Source organism: Hippocampus guttulatus, chromosome 2, assembly GCF_054856545.1.
Source record: "Hippocampus guttulatus isolate MCC_2025c chromosome 2, RoL_Hgut_1.0, whole genome shotgun sequence".
In the NCBI taxonomy this organism is placed as follows: Eukaryota; Metazoa; Chordata; class Actinopteri; order Syngnathiformes; family Syngnathidae; genus Hippocampus; species Hippocampus guttulatus.
Window position 1 is genome coordinate 16753666 of NC_141262.1, and position 16379 is coordinate 16770044.

At 43.8% G+C, this 16379-nt stretch overlaps 1 protein-coding gene and 1 long non-coding RNA gene across 2 annotated transcripts; one reads left to right on the forward strand and one right to left on the reverse strand.

Annotated features, from left to right (window-relative positions):
- Nucleotides 1-1911: 1911 nt before the first annotated feature.
- On the reverse strand, nucleotides 1912-4192 carry LOC147208687 (POU domain, class 3, transcription factor 4-like). The gene has a single exon (XM_086105981.1). It carries the CDS (start codon nucleotides 4027-4029, stop codon nucleotides 2938-2940), a length of 1092 nt encoding a protein of 363 aa, XP_085962107.1. The 5' UTR covers nucleotides 4030-4192; the 3' UTR covers nucleotides 1912-2937.
- Nucleotides 4193-4899: 707 nt separating this feature from the next.
- On the forward strand, nucleotides 4900-11780 carry LOC147208688 (uncharacterized). The gene is made up of 4 exons (XR_015097527.1): nucleotides 4900-5201; nucleotides 7896-7930; nucleotides 8065-8168; nucleotides 10921-11780. It is a non-coding gene; the product is annotated as an uncharacterized LOC147208688 (long non-coding RNA).
- The last annotated feature ends 4599 nt before the right edge of the window (nucleotides 11781-16379 follow it).

A 16379-nucleotide genomic window follows, 5' to 3' on the forward strand; every position in this document is an offset into this window, starting at 1 on the left:
TGGATGATTAGGAGAGACTGTCCGAAGTAGAATGGTCGAAGATCCCTCTTTCTATAATCCCCATCTTGTGAAACATTACAGGAGAACAGGAGGTGCTTTTTGGTTGGCAAAAGGTGATTGTGCAAAGGAAAAACAAAAAGAGTGCTCAAATTGTCGCATAAATGATTGGATAAAAAAGATTTATTTTGTAGGGTGAGAAGTTTTATTTCTTCTAAGATTAAAGGTAGGGTTTTAGGGGTGTGGGAGGTTAAGCTATTTAGAAAAAGCAATTGGAAGCTAAAGAACACAACCAGGGTAACAATAATTATGGAGGGCGCTCTGTGTGTGCGTACACACACACACACGCACAGGCACACACTTCTCACTCTGGAAATATGATGTCTCTGTTTTATGGCAAACAGCTTGCTGTTTTCTCAAGAACGAGTTGGCAGCTCTTTTATTCCAGTTCTTTTAAAGAAACACTGAATCCGGCATTTGGTTTTAAATGAGTTCTGAGTCTGACCACTTATGGCATCTTAACCTTTAACTGAGGCTTACAAATCCTCAGCCCTCAAAAGCAAACCCAAATGGGTTCGTTCTGAAATAACGCAATGACAAATGACGAAGCAGGGAGTCATTCAATCTCGTCACGAAGCCATCGCTCCTCTCTGACTCAGGATCTGATTGAGAGCCCGGGTTACCTGCAAAAGTCATCAAATCTCAAACTTTTTAGAGGACACGTTTACAACTTGTATTTTTTGCCTGCTTGCACCTGTTTCTTTTCTTTTCTTTTTTTTTTTTTTTGCCCTCGTCGTGTATCAAGAGTCAATCATTTCTGAACTAGTCAGTTATTGAAGTATCAGTTAGTCTTTAAAAATGTGCTTCCTCTCAAAATTGAGATATTTTCGGCCTCCAAAGTAGCAAAGTGGCCCATTGGTGTGTGCTGATGGAAACTTGATCATTTCTGTTCATTTTCTTGCTCTGCTCCATCACACGCTTTCAGCACTCATCATTTGCATCTAAAACAGTTGGATGCTATGGGTAGGCTATTTTGCTCTACTTTTCTCCTTGCATATTGTCATAGGCGTCCCCTTTTACCTCCATCCTCACTCCCTCTTCACCCTCTCTTGCCGTCTCCCCCAACCCCCTCACTGGGCCGCAGACTGAGGAGATGCATAAATTCAAGACACATTAGTATTCCAGTCAGGCTCTCTGTTTTCAAGGCAAGGCCTCGCACCCCCACCCCCCTTTCCCTCTCCAGCTCTATTTTTGAATCATTTAAACAGTGCTGCATGTACTTATGTCACAACCATCGCTAATTTATTTTCAAGCTTCACAGTTTTTTTTTTCAGGAATATAGCTCTATTTTGCTTTTGCATTGCCAATTATACGGAGCTGTAGTCTTTGAAATGAGATTCATCTGCTTCTGCGTGTGTGTGCGCGCGCGCCCGGGTCTACGCGTGCTCGCGCGTGTATCAACGCGTGTGTACGCGCGCGCTGTCAGGCCCGCTGGCCCCGGCGATACATCACGCATGTCTGATCAAGGAGGGCACAGGGCTCTGACAATAACATTTCAGAGCAACTGCACGTCTCTCCCTCTCTCTCTCTCTCTCTCTCTCTCGCTCCCCCCCCCCCCCATCCCCGTTTTTTTCAGTGATCAGCCTACAACCAAGACTCTATCGAGCCATGCACTTCGATATTTTACAGCTGTTATAGGGACACATAAAACTGGGGGGTTGCGGGTGGGGGGGGGGACACAATTCATGCAGTTTGTTCGTATGGATTGGGTTACCTATGAGTCAATAATGTTTGACTGGTTTAATTAGGCTAATGTGAGGTAATAATAATAATAATAATAACAATACTACTACTACTACTAATAATAATAATAATACTGTTTTGTTGCTGAACTGTAATTATTTTTGGACCGTGAACGATTGTAGCAAGAAATTGTTTATTACAACATACATAGTTTATTTCAAAACATAATACAAGCTTTATACTGAAAATAAATAATTACTTGAGCTGTCATCGAAATTTGGAATAAAACCGCCGAAACAGTTCAATTTTATACTGAAAATATTTTTTTACATTGCTAATTAAGTGCAGGAATAACTAAGAGCATTTGTTTAAATTAATGACTTCAAAAGGGTAAGATATAAAACTGTACAATATTCGAAAAAAATACTCGTGAAATAAACCAAATTACAGGAGTATTTAAATGTATAAAATTTGGATAGTGAACGTACAATAAAATTCTAGGCAGGTGTATAGCGTCAACCCCAATTTTTTCCTATTCGCGGCTCTTTTTCAGAGTCTACACAGTTTAAATGGTCGAAGATAATGAAATCAACACCAACAAAAAACATTAATAAATAACTGTTTTTGTGAGTGGCCAGATAAACTACAGGCGACAACGGAGGGCCAAAAATAAGACTTCAAGTGCTATTGTGTTGGTAGTACATACCACTGGACTGAGAATCTACTTGCTTATGCAAAATCAATAACAACAATTACAGATGTTCAACGGACATGTTACAAAAATAAAGACACGGGAGGATTGTGACCTCGAGTGGACAGTAAAATTACACGTGGTGCCCAAACACTGAAATATCAAATCAGTTCAGAAAATAAGAATCATTGTGTCACCCCACAAAAAAAAAAAAAAAAAAAAAGAGGGCGAAAAAATGAAAACAAAAGCTGTCCCATTTGTTGGATTATGGTGACAAAAAAAACTAAAGGCGCTGGTAGATTATAGGCACATTATTGTATTTATATCCAAACATTTTGACCGGCTCCACGGAGTACCGTGAAATGATCGAATAATGCCCTCGTGGCGCTTCGAAAGAGGCCAAGGCTGAGCGGGTATCTCCGGTGAGTCTGGATGAGTCTGTACCGGCGGGACCCACACCGCGGGAGTCCGTTTTCGGTCTGATCCCTCCCGGAGCGGTGCAGCGGTCAGAGGTCGTGGCACGAGGACGCGTCCCCCGCGCTGCCACCGTGGGAATAGGGCGCCTCGTGGGGCGGCGGCGGCTCCCCGGGCGGCGTCATGCGCTTCTCTTTCTGCCTCCGGTTGCAGAACCACACGCGGACCACCTCCTTCTCCAGCTGCAGCGTGTCCGCCAACGACGTGATTTCCTGCGCGGAGGGTTTGGGGCACTTGAGAAAGTGCGTCTCCAGGACCCCCTTAACGCTGACCTCGATGGACGTCCTCTTCTTCCTCTTCCTGCCCTGAGCTGCGATCTTGTCTATACTGCTGGAGCTGCCCGTGGACGAGTCTGCCTCTTCCAACCACTTGTTCAGCAGCGGCTTGAGTTTGCACATGTTTTTAAAGCTCAACTGGAGAGCCTCGAACCTGCAGATGGTCGTTTGGGAAAAGACGTTGCCGTAGAGAGTGCCCAGCGCCAATCCCACGTCGGCCTGCGTGAAGCCCAGCTTGATCCTCCGCTGCTTGAACTGCTTGGCAAAATGCTCCAGTTCGTCCGACGTCGGCGTCTCCTCGTCGGAGTGGTCGTGGCAGTGGTGCCCCCCGAGGTCGCTGTGCTCGGGGCTCAGCGTGTCCCTGAGGCCCGGGTGCATGCCTTGGCCCTGTGGGTTGGGCGGTGGGGTGAGCCCGCCGTGCTCCAGCATGCCGTTGACGGTGAAGCCCGTCTGGGAGTAGATGTTGATCTGCTGCCCGCTGCTGATGGAGGAGTTGTGGGACACCGGAGTCCCCCACGCCGCCGCGTGGTTGCCATGGTTGTTGTGGTGCGGGGAGTGATGAGCGACGTGCGGCGAGCGGTGATGGATGATGCCGAGCTGCAGGTCTTCCCTGCCCGGTTTGACGTCCTGCTGCTCCATGGAGGCCGACCACGGGCTGCTATCCGACAGATTGTTCGCCCACTGGTGCCCGAGGGGGTGCCCGTTGCTCTGGACGTTCTGCAGGTAGTCACTGTGCAGGAGTTTCTGGTGTCCTCTGTAGGGGCTCGCAGGCTGCATGGCTTGACTGTCCGGGTGCATCATGGGACTGGAACCGAGCAAGGTGTAGGGGCTTGAGGCAGCTGTGGCCATGCTGGCTGCTGAACCCCGCTGGCGATACTAAAGTGAGGTTCAGCTCAGCATCTGACATTTCCCTCTCTCTGGAGTGTCGGCACCAGTCAGACGTTGACAAACATGACGGACGGCAAGAACCGCCACTCATAGGCCGAGAAAGTCGTAAACGACGACACCTCTCCACCAATGATGGCGCACCATACACACCACAGACCCCCCTCCCCCCTCCGCCCCACCCCCCTCCTCCTCGGCGTGCAGAACCGCAGAGTGGAAAGTGTTCGGGGCGGTCGAACCGGAAGTGAGTCCGACTGCTGGTCCACCGAGTCTGTTTGTGGAACAATATGCGCGTGGAGCGCAGTTCCTGTTTATTAATAGAAGTTTCCAACTGCTTTACGCGCGAGTTTAATGCTGCTGCTGTCACCCTTGAGAGCGCGCGAAGGAGATTTAAGCTCCAGTGGCATTTGTCAGACGTGCCAACACTTAATTTAGAAGGATGCAATCAAAGCTGCTCCTGTTCTAGTTGACAATCATTAACTTTCAGTAAACATTTCCTCAGGACTTTTCTATAAGGTGGCAAGTCCCAAGACCTGGCGCTTTCGGGCACGGACCATTCCACATGCACCGATTATAGAGGAGTGTCGTGCAACTGCATTCAAAAAAATTAAATCAGTCAAAATTTTAAAAGAAATGCCCCCCCCCAAAACGCCCACGTCCATTGCTACCACCGTGGGAGGAATCGATCCTCACGCAAAGCGCGCGATTACGCGTGATGTGATGCAATTACTACATTTATTCTCGCATCACATCATTCTCGTTAGAACTCAGCAAGATATTTCTGCTCAAAGCTAACTTAGCTGCTCACTCTAATTTCCATTTGAAGAATGTGTGCCAGCATCCTTATTGCTTTGCAGTTCCATTAAATATATTGCCGGGGCTCCCAGGTTAAGCTTGATTTAAATTTGCATACATTTTCATACATTGAGGAGAAATAAAAAGAAGGCTGGAGCCAACAGAAAGTCATTAAAGAGCACCGAGCCGCGGAGGAGACAAGCAGGAGGCCGGAGCAGGTGAGCGAACGGCGGGCAGGATGTGTGGACAGGACCGCTGGACATCGACCGGCCTCGGTGACCGGAGACTCGCCTGCACGAGGGACTGATCATGACCGAGTGACCTCTGCTCGAAGGCGCCGAGTAAGATGCGTTATAACTCAACTGGAATAAGGAGAATACTACTCATACTGCGCATTTTATTTTATTTTAATGTTTACGAATAGTTTTATGTTGGTTTGTTTGTATGTTTTAGATGTTTGGTCGAACAACTAAGAAATTGAGTCCTTTTTTTCCCTAAGAAATATTAAGTCAGAGTTTAGCTTACCTCACGCTATAAAATAAAATTTACAATTACGAATGTGAATTTCCAAAACGTGTCGACCCACAATTGACCGATTATAAATGTACATTTAGGTGCATTTTTTTGCGTACGCGCGTCACTTCGGTATTTAGTATAAAGCCCCCCAAAAAAAGTATTTCAATGTTTGTTTTGGACATCAAGATGTTTTATAAATCGTATAGCACCTGCCTCCCCGATTTTAAAGTACGCATTTGGTGAGCTTAAAGTGGACGAGAGTGCTGCTTCGAGAGGGAGGCTGTATTGCTCTCGATAGTCTAAGTTTCTAAGTGTAACAGATGCTTCTCTAGAAACGCTCCGCGTGCTGATTCCTTTTATTCACATCAACATTTTTCTGCCGTCGAGCTCGTTTCCATAGTGAGGCGAATAAAAGGCAAATCCCCGCTCCGCGCCTCCAATAAAGAGCCCATTCACAGATAACCCGAGACAGCCCTGCTACTGACTGCCTCTCTCTTACCAAGGTGCACATTACTGCTCAATAAGACAAGCTAATGACTCATAATTTCTCTCATTTTGTCATTGGGATTTAATAGTTTGTTTAGAGTTTGCTGTTTGTTTGTTTTGCGGTTTTAAGCGACGTTTATGCATCTTATACCGCGGCAATTAATTCTTGAATAAAACAAATATATTCATGCGGTACTGAAACAACCCCAATTCTCCAAACGAATGACACTTTGGATATTTATGTTTTCCAAACTTAACTCCGTGTGCTGTGTAAGTTTTAAAATTGGAGTGCAGTTTACGTTGATTGAAATGACCACGTTGTTGATTTATTTTTTTCCCGCATGTAATTTTCCACACAAGCTTTCTTAGTTGAAGTACATTCTTTGTCACATAGTGTCACGACTCCTGCAAGAATACAATAACAACACGATTGTTGATGTTGCGTGCGCAGAATTATTAAAAATGTATCAAAATTCTAAATTGTTATGGTGGACTGCAGTCAGGGATTGTTTTATTTATCTTTTTTTTGGCGCAATATAGTCACTACTACAAGATTAATAAGGTTTAGACTGCTGTTGAGAAAGCTCTGGGCCTCAGGGTGCGCCCTGTCACGGAGTGTCATGAACTCTGCAAACTTTCCCCACGCAGCGTTGACCCCCTCGATTCTTTGAGTCACCCATGTGTTAATGCGTTAAACGCGATTTTTTTTGTCAACCCACATGAACCAGTTTATCCCATTTCCCAGCTCTGAACTAAATTAAAATATTGTATCTGCTAATGATGTGAATTATTATTGTTTATGTTAATGAACACAGGAAGGCAATAGTAAAATACTGTATATGTATTCAGAACAAATCTGTGTGTGTGTTTCAGTAAAATGGCACTGTCTAATAATACATTGAGAAATAACACTTTACATGCACATACACGCGCAAGCACATGCACACACACGCACACACGATCGATGTCCCCCATCAGCGCGTGACGTCGAGCACAGTGGCGTCGTGTTAAAACAACATGACGCTGCTGACACAGTCTTTGTTTTCAACACGAATTTGAAACCTAAATGTTTATTTTTTCCCCCCCATTTTCTTCTTGATTTGGAAAATTGAAGTGCATGTTTGAGGTTGAAGTTTCGCTTGTGTTTGGTCTGCTCATGTCTGCATGAAGGTTTTCCACAGAATTTTTTTTTTATTACCCCAAAAGAAAATTGTAAAATTGGAACTATGCATAGCCATCATGCATTCAATGATTTAAATTCAGACATTTCATTTTTAGATTAAGTCAGTCTTGTATTAAAAAAAGTGATTACTGCGGCATTCAACATGCATATTAATGAAAATGCTGTCAAAGGTGCACCAGAGCTGTATCTTTAATTCCCCGATATGGTAACATTCTTACACCAAGACTCAGTCAGTGTTAATTCCAAATGTCTGGTTATTGGCTGTTCCATTCTGTTGTTACACATTTAAAAGATTAAGCATGAAAACGAATGTGACGTTTGGGATTGTGGATCTTGGAAAGATTCAAATTAATTTGACGGATGCAGGTGTAAACAATGTGACACTTTGTGGTATTGTTGTGACAGTAAATGCAACTAATCATTAGATAATGTTGTTTGGAATAATTGAAGTTCTCACAAAATTTAATTATACTTTTTTTTTTGAAAAGAAGTGCAAAGAAGAGCTTCAAAGAGAGCATCAAGGCCTTCAACCTGCATGTGTATTCACATTAGTATTCCAATATGATGCAAAGTCAAGCATAAAATTATTTGACTTTGTGGTTAATTAGAAATTAAATTGAGTGAAAACAATAGACAAGCCCCAGGTCAGGGACACTTTTTTTTTAAACTATTTTTTGCTGAAACTGTCTTTCCTCTGCTTAGAAAAGAGTTTGTCACACTATCTTTTTTTATTATCTGTGAGGATTAGAAATATAAAATTAAATTGAAATGGTTCTTCTCGCTTCCCTTCAAAGTCAATGTTTGTCAAAGCGATTATTTGTGTGTGTATGTGTGTGTGTGTTGGTTCCAGGTGCTGTTTGCAAAATGGCTCTATATCGTAACTATGTGAGTGAAGGAGCCTCTGTTGGTTAAAATCTACATAACATTACCATCTGTTAAACTTCAGATCACTTCAGTCACACACAGAGCAATGAAGAAGAGTAGAGAGTCTATAAAATCATATAACGTATGCTCTTCAGACGCTCTCCAACTCCTCTTTCCATATATCCACTCCTCCTCTTCTTCGTCTGCAATGAGAGCTGAAAGGAGCACCGGCCTGGGCTAGGACCAATGAGGAAGTGTTGTGAGTATATTTGATGACGAAAGCTTGCAAGAAAGTGCCCTGAAAATTTCCAAAACAACATTTGAAACACAGAATTGGTCAACTTTATTCAGTAACAAAACACCAAGCAAACCAGGTAGTTTACTGCGTAAACAACTAATACTCATTCATTGGTACCTACTTCTTTAACCCCCCCCCCCCACCCCACCCAACAAATCAACCCCCCTTCTCAAATGCACACACACACACTCTGAAGGAGCAGGCGGAGCCGACAGTTGCACATCTGCATTTCAAACACAGACTCTCTGGGATTCATTATTAATTAGCCCACTGAGCCCTGGAGGGCTGAAGATACTAACACACACACACACACACACGCACACACACACACACACACACACACACACACACACACACACACACACACACACACACACACACAAGTGTTGCATTGCACCATCCAATCATCTAATCTCTTCTTGATGCCTGAGCTAGTGAATGATAAAGGATGATGAATTACTGGACTAGATGGGCACACTGTATAGCTGAGTGCATACTCGCTATATCGCAAGTTCATACAGTTCTATACAGTGGCAAGTAAATGTATAAGTCTGGACATACAATATTCTGTACATGTAGCAACAGCCTGCATGTGAATGCGCAACTCAACCTGTGTGAGATGAAAAAGTCTGGACTGGTTTTCCATTTTGACGACAATAAAGACAACGAAACACCTCCATGGCCTTTGTTTGCTTGATTCTCTGCAATCGTACTGGTGTGCTTTGCCTTACAATTGCTTAATTGTGTGTTTCTGTGGGCACCGGTGGTACAGGCAGATCAGAAAGACATACAGTGATTATGCATGAGCAACGTCTCCAGGGTCCACACACACACACACACACACACACGCACACACACGCACACATGTGCGGTGGGGTAGAGAATGGAAGAGAGGAAAAAAAGAGCGAGTCAAATACACAGCAGCAAAAACACTGTCCACACCATGTCCCACTGCAGCACAAAGTTTGGGCTGCGCAGTTTACTAAAATAAACACACTTCAATGTTTCCTATTGTGTGGCTCTGCATTAGCATGCAAGGGGCCTGATGCAGGGCTCGATGAAGAGTATCAGATTGCGCAGGATTCTCAGACGTGATGGTGCGTTGACTGCTAATATTTAGAGTGCAGCATCTCAAGCCTGAAAGTGTCTCTTTTGCTCTTGAAGTGCTTTCGGTCATTAAGTTGTGGTGTGCTAAAACGTGTCATAAACTGATCCCAGGTAAAGTTCCACCTGCATCCTTTATAGCTCAGATGATGTTACTATGGTGACTTGCAAGACGGCCTCTTTGTGCTCTCACTGCACATAACACTTCTCTTCTCACATGGTTGGCTGGCTGCAGGCTATAATCTGGAGTGTGATAGGGCGACAAAGTCTGGATTTAATTGCATAATTGAGCAGGAACGAAGCATCATCACCTTCTCCTGCAGGCCTCCCAAAGGCGGAGTCTGTTGTTCAGATGTCCTCGTCCGTAACTGGTTAAACTGCGGAGGAACCACACGAGCCGGCTGCAACATCTCCTGCAAGCCTCAGCACCTCTTGAACCAATCAGATGTGACTCAATGCCAGTGGTGGACCTCCGCTGAGCACATGCGCTTCCTCATGTTGCAGGGCATGCTGGGTAGTGGTGGGATTTGCACCGGGGGAAGAGACCACTTCTCTCCAGCACAGCGCGCTCTTTGTTTGATGAAGAGGCCGCTAAAGAATCTGCCGAAATGTTGTTGCAAGTTTCAAAAGGGAATTCTCGAGACCTTTCCTCAATCCACTCTTTCGTTCAAAGGAACGCAGACTGGATTTTTGGTTTCATTGCAATTCCACCTGGGGTCTCAAAAGGCAAGAACAACAAATATCGGAAACATTTTATACCCAAGAATATGTTTATTCAGAGATTAGGATTTCCGATGAATGGACCCCCCTCTGGTGTGCTGTGCTGCCAGTGTGAGTGCTCTTTGCGGTCATGCACGTTGTGATGTGTGGGTTGTTCTGTGTTTGAGTTGGACGTGTGAGACGGGTGAAGAGCCCCCTACCCCCTGTGGACAGGAACTGTGGGTGGAGAGGAAGAGGTCCAATGCTCACATTTCTCATTACAAATCACATTTCTCTTCATATGTTTGCGCGAGTTTGTGTGTGCTTCGTACAGGATGTGACAAACTCAAATGAGAGCAGTATTTACATCGTGCGCTGCTCACTAAACATGAATTTAACATTCTTAACCTCCTTTTCTGTATCTGCAAGTTGAGTTAAATGCCATGGCATGCGTTCAAGGAAACAGGTGTTATTTTTGGGGGGGGGGGGTTCTCACAATTTAGGTTAGACTCGAGAATCTTTCATCACAATTTCTTAAATGCAGGCCTGATCTCAAAAGAGTTATAGATAGAATTGAGTCTGAGCAGGCATGGCAAAAACAGACTATCGCTAATAGTGACACGTAGTTGTAATTTACTTTTATGAAGCCCTAAAATGAAAAGTGAGCACACTAAATCACAGAATAAAGCTCCTAAAAGCCTGTCACTTCAAATATTTTAGAGGATCTATTTTTTTCCCTCCCTACCTACTATAGGATTGAACCATGTAACCGAGTAGTCGATGAGTCCACTTTACAACTCAACATCGACAGTTGAAGCTTGCAGTTGGGGAGGAGTTGCTGTTGAGATATACGCCAGATCGCTTGGCTATCAATATAAATCTGTCTTTTGTTTATTTATTTTCTCACTAGGTTACCCTACTAAGCCATCGAAGAAAAAATACAAAGTCCACTGTCAAGGCAGGCCGTGAGTACGTCAGCGCCTCTCTCTTCCTCATCCGACAGCGACACGTACCGGGATCCACCTGGCTAACACAGAGCAAGCAAAAAAAAATGCATCGCCATTGACAGATGGATTGGCTGCAGTTCTCCTTGATATGTAAAATGTCAGAGCCATTTTACATAAATGTATAAAACTGCGGAAGAGAGGAAAACATTCCCAGGAGTGGACAACCAGCTAAAAATATTCCAAGAGTCTGACGACTCATCCAGGAGGTCGCAAAAGAACCAAGAACAACACCCGAATAACTCCAGACCTCGCTGGCCTAAGTTCGGGTCAGTGTTCATGAATCTACCATAACAAAGACACTGACCAAAAATGGCATCCATGGGAGGGTTCCTAGGCAAAAACCACTGCTGTCCAAAAAGAACAGAAAATCACGTCTCACATTTGCCAAAAGACATCTTGATGATCCTCTCGACTTTTGGAAAAACATTCTGTGGACTGATGAGTCCAAAATTTTAAATTTTTGGAAGATGTGCGGCCCGTGACCTGTGTGGTAAAAATGGCACAGCATTTGATAAAAAGAACATGATGCCAACAGCAAAGCATGGTTGTGGCAGTGTGATGGTCTGTGGCTGCTCTGCTTCCTCAGGACCAGGACAACTTGCTGTGATTATTTTATCAATGATTCCTCCTGTCTACGTCCGACAATCAGTTGGTGCCCTCAAACTCAAGCGCTCTTGGATCATTATTGCTGCCAAGGGTGGCACAAATGATTAGGTTCAGGGGCCAATTACTTTTTCACACAGGGACAGGGAGGTTTTGAATATTTTTGTGGCTTAATAAATGAAATTGTCCTTTCGAAACTACATTTTGTGTTTCCATGCATCATCTTTGTGTGAGATTAAAATCGGTTTGATGAACTAAAATATTTGCATGTGATAAATATGCAAAGAACACAGAAATCAGGAAGGGGCAAATACTTTTTCATGGCACTGGACATTCGTAATTACATACCAACTAATCAACCTACTTACTTATTCATTTAGACATGGAAAAGGAAGTGGGCAATACGTCAACTGTGAACACAACATAGAGCTGTGTGTTTCAGAGTTGGAAGTGGGAGGAAACAGGAGGATTTTATCATTGAGATACAGAAAAACTCCAACGTCCAACTATTTTGTATTCCGCTTCGACTCATTGGGATCATGGATGAGCTGGAACCTTTCCCGGGTGACACTTGTGGACAGGTGGGATACAACCAGGACTGGTATCCAGCCAACCATAAGGTAATAAATTATTTAAAAAGATTAAACATGCGGAATATGAATAATAACACCCTCTTTGACTCTATAAAGAGGTAGTGTATCGAATTGTATCCCTGGACGGGCTTGGAAGTCACCTGCATGGCTGGAAATATTTCAAGGTAAATAAAGGATGCAAAACATGAAAGCAAGTTATCAAATGTGTTCGTACAGGCAGGATGGGTTCAGTGCCCACTTGGTTGTCTCTCCCTATATGTGCCCTGTCATTGATTTGCAAGAAGTCCAGGGTGTTGTCAGCCTTTTGCTCAAAGTCAGCTGTGATGGGTTCCGGCCTCCTGTGAGCCTTGGCAGGATAAGAAAATGGATAGATGAATATTTACAACTTAAATTAAATGCTATTAAAGGTTCCTGTAGGCTTTCAAAGACTCTTGACCAGCCTTTCCCCACAGATTGTTTTTCTCTGCAAAACACCTTGTTTCGAATCTGCACTCCGGCCTTCCTGTGCGGAGTTTGGATGTTCTCCCCGTGCCTATGTGTGTTTTCTCCGGGTACTCAACACATGTCACTGCCATTGTTTTTAGATCTGAATTGTATCGATGTCCTTTATGTGGACACGCCAGTATATTACCCCTTGTTCCATCGAACCATTGAACCTCACCGGGTTCCTTAAGGGGTTCACTTGAGAAAGGTAACAGTTCAGCTGTATAAAGTATAGCACTTATGATTTTATATCGCACCATGGAGTTCTTTTGAGGTTCATAGACCATAGAAGCAGGTCAGGTCTGTAAATAATCTTTTAGTTCTTGTTGGTGCTGTATAGAACCAGTGGATCAGGATTGGTTCATTATAGAACCAGTGTGGGCTCTAATTTTGTGACCAGCACAAGTCTGGCAATGACATCCACCAAATATGTCCGTGGATCTCAGATTCTGTCCGCCTTGATTCAGTTCACCAACATCACTTTGCAGTTCTTGCACCAATACATCGAAATGGTTCCAAAAGGCTTAAAGTTCAATCTACTTTCAGCCACTAACTTCTCAGGTACACGTCAAAGAAAATGCTTTCTGAACGCCGGAACGCTCAGCACAGCGCGCATATGAACCCAATTCTCAAACAAGCAAATCAACGCTTGTGTCAGCATAGAAATCAGGGTATGCATGTTTTTACTCTTGAATGCAACTGCTCTACTCTACGATAATAGAGCCTAAGGATGTGTACAAGCCAAAGAGCATTTGGGTACAAGCTTTATTTATTAGAATGAATGTAGGGTTTTTTTGGGGGGGGGGGGGATATCTCGTTCAGCGCAGGTCTGCTTTTATAGACAGTATAATATGCCCAACCTTTATCATGGACCCCAAATATTTGAAAAGATAGTAGAATATGATTTTTTTTCCCCTCCATTGTAGCATAGTATGTCCATCATACTTGAAGTGGTTTGTGGCAGGACTTTGGGATTCATTTGATTTCCTTCTGGATTTGGGTGTATGAAACGTTTCATGACATGCAGTCCTTCTTTTTTAAGCAACATAGAAAAAAAATATAATTATTTCAACGAGAAAAAAAAACAACTTTCTTTGGAAATAGTGCAACCTGAGAGGATGCAGTGGAAATAATCTATGTTCCGATTGTGCCCCTTTGGCACCTTAAATCTCCAATATTAATTAAATGTTGCGGTTACATCTGGCATCATAACGCTTCCAGCGATGTCACACACAAAATATTCTGTAAGAAAAATAATTTTCAAAATATTTAGAAAATGTTCTCACATGTGCGCATGCTGAGTGGATAGTTTGTACATGAGTTTGGCAAGTGGGTATCAATTTATTTTCTACAGTTTACTCAAAAACTCTTTTAAATCACAAACATGCCCGCACAGGCACGCACACACATGGATCTTTATCATTCCGATTAGCCAACTGCCAACTTCTGCTGTTTTCCTCTTACTCGTTCCCTCTGAAAGAAGGTCTTATTTTGGCGTTGTCAGCTGTCTCAAGCGCATCCAGAACAAAGATGCGTTTCACTCTTGTGCATCCTCTCCCATCCTTCACTCTTTTCACCTCATCCTGACTGGTGCCTCATGCAAACACTTGTTTGTGCTTACTTTGCCTACCTTAACTCACTCTCCTGCTTTGACATTCTCTCAGTTTAGGCGCATCTCATCTCATTTCTAGAGCTCGTGGATATGGTACAACGTAAATAACTGAGAGTTCTCAAACACTGACATGTACAGTAAACAAGAAAGTGGATGGACAAAGCAGTTACATGTGTGTCTGTATACCTGGCATAAGAGCAGACGAAGGATGCACGAAGACAGCAGCAGCTGGTGAAGGCACGGTGTCAAGAGAGCTGAGATCCAGAGAGAGAGAGAGAGAGAGAGAGAGAGAGAGATTGGGAGGGAGAAAACAGAGCATGCCTCCTTGGCCCACTGTGTGGAAGGAGGACACTGGAGCATAACAAACAGGATCCACCTTTCTGCTTGGCTAATTTTCCCTATTAAAAGAGCCCAGCAGGAGCCTCAGCAGTCCACCAGCTGGAACAGAGGTTATTTTAGTGCCTGTCTGTCAGCATTGTGTGTGTGTGTGTGTGTGTGTGTGTGTGTGCGTGTGTGTGTGTGTGTGTGTGTGTGTGTGTGTGTGTGTGTGTGTCTGTGTGTCTGTGTGTCTGTGTGTGCGCGCACGCACGTGTGTATGCATCTATTTGGGCATGTTAGCCTGAGGTTTGGGCAAGCATGAAGATCTTCCATAGGAGCGGATGCAATTCACTGATATTAATTTCCTCCTCTCAGTCATGCATTAAACAAAGAAAATCTAGCTTGGCTTTTTACCGTGTGTGTTTTGCTCTGCTGGGTGCAGCTATAATGTGTTTGGTGCAGATATTGATGTATATGCCCCCATATTTGCTCCGTCATCTCTTTATGTGGCTCAAGTCATCAGCCCTCTTCTCCTCTGTCTCAGTCAGATCCTAAACTAATCCCCACCTCTGCCACTCTGACAAGAAAATCCCCTATTTTAATGCATGCACACACACTCCGTCTCCGTCTTACACACGAACGTTCCCCCGAACCCCTCAACCCACGGTCACGCCCACATTTTCTTTTTCGTACATATTTGCTGTGTACCTGTGCACAGCATCTTTCTTCCCTTTAGAACATCTGTGTCGTGACACATCTTGGAATGAATACTGAAGTTGTGGTTTTTAATAGCAAATCATTGACTTTCCGCACATATTGGATTCACCGAGTTCCATTTAGCAGGGTAATGTACCGACTAAGCAGTGTCAAGTTTAAACCTTTTTGCAAAGGCTAATTAAAATGGGCACTGTGTTTCAGCTCAGTTAGCTCTGTTGTACAGTGCTGCAGGGTGTTTATGGCCAATATTTACAGTACCTTCTCTGACACATCAACCAGCCAAACCAGTGGGCTCACCTGCACAATGGAATCAGCAATAACTTGAAACAACAAATACTGAAGACAATAAATTCATGCAAATAAATTGCAGGAGGTCCCCAAGATATGAACACAATTCGTCCCTAGAGGTTGTTCGTAAGCTGAATTGTTCATAGATTGAGACACATTCAATTACGATCTATTTAAGGTCATTTAAAAAAAAAAATTAATACTGTAGCGTGATGTGAATTTTGTCCGATGGGCTTTGCTTTCATTTTATTGTTGATGTTATTGACTATGCTGGAGTCTGTCCCAGCTGTAGGCGGGGGGACACCCTCTACTGGTTGTCTGCCAATCGCAGGGCACACGTAGACAAACAACCATCTGCGCTCACAATCACACCTCGAGAAAATGTTGACTGTTCCATTAACCTGCCATGCATGTTTTTTGGAATGTGGGCAGAAACCGGAGTACCCGGAGAAAATTGGCAAAAAACATGCAAACTCCAAACAGGAAGGCCGGAACAGGATTTGGACCCTGCACCGCTGCACTGTGAGGCAGGCGTACTAACCAGTCGACCACTGTGCCGCCGTCACTGAAACCATGAAGCAAAAATAAATTACCGGTATAAAATATGCAGTGCTTTTGGTTGATAGTTGTGCTTTTATTTTGTGCACACATATGGGCGATGACATAAGCGAGGGAGTTAGCAAGAGCTGTAACTTGTATCTACGGCGTTACCAACCAAGAAACGTTTTTGTTATATGTCGTGACTTGT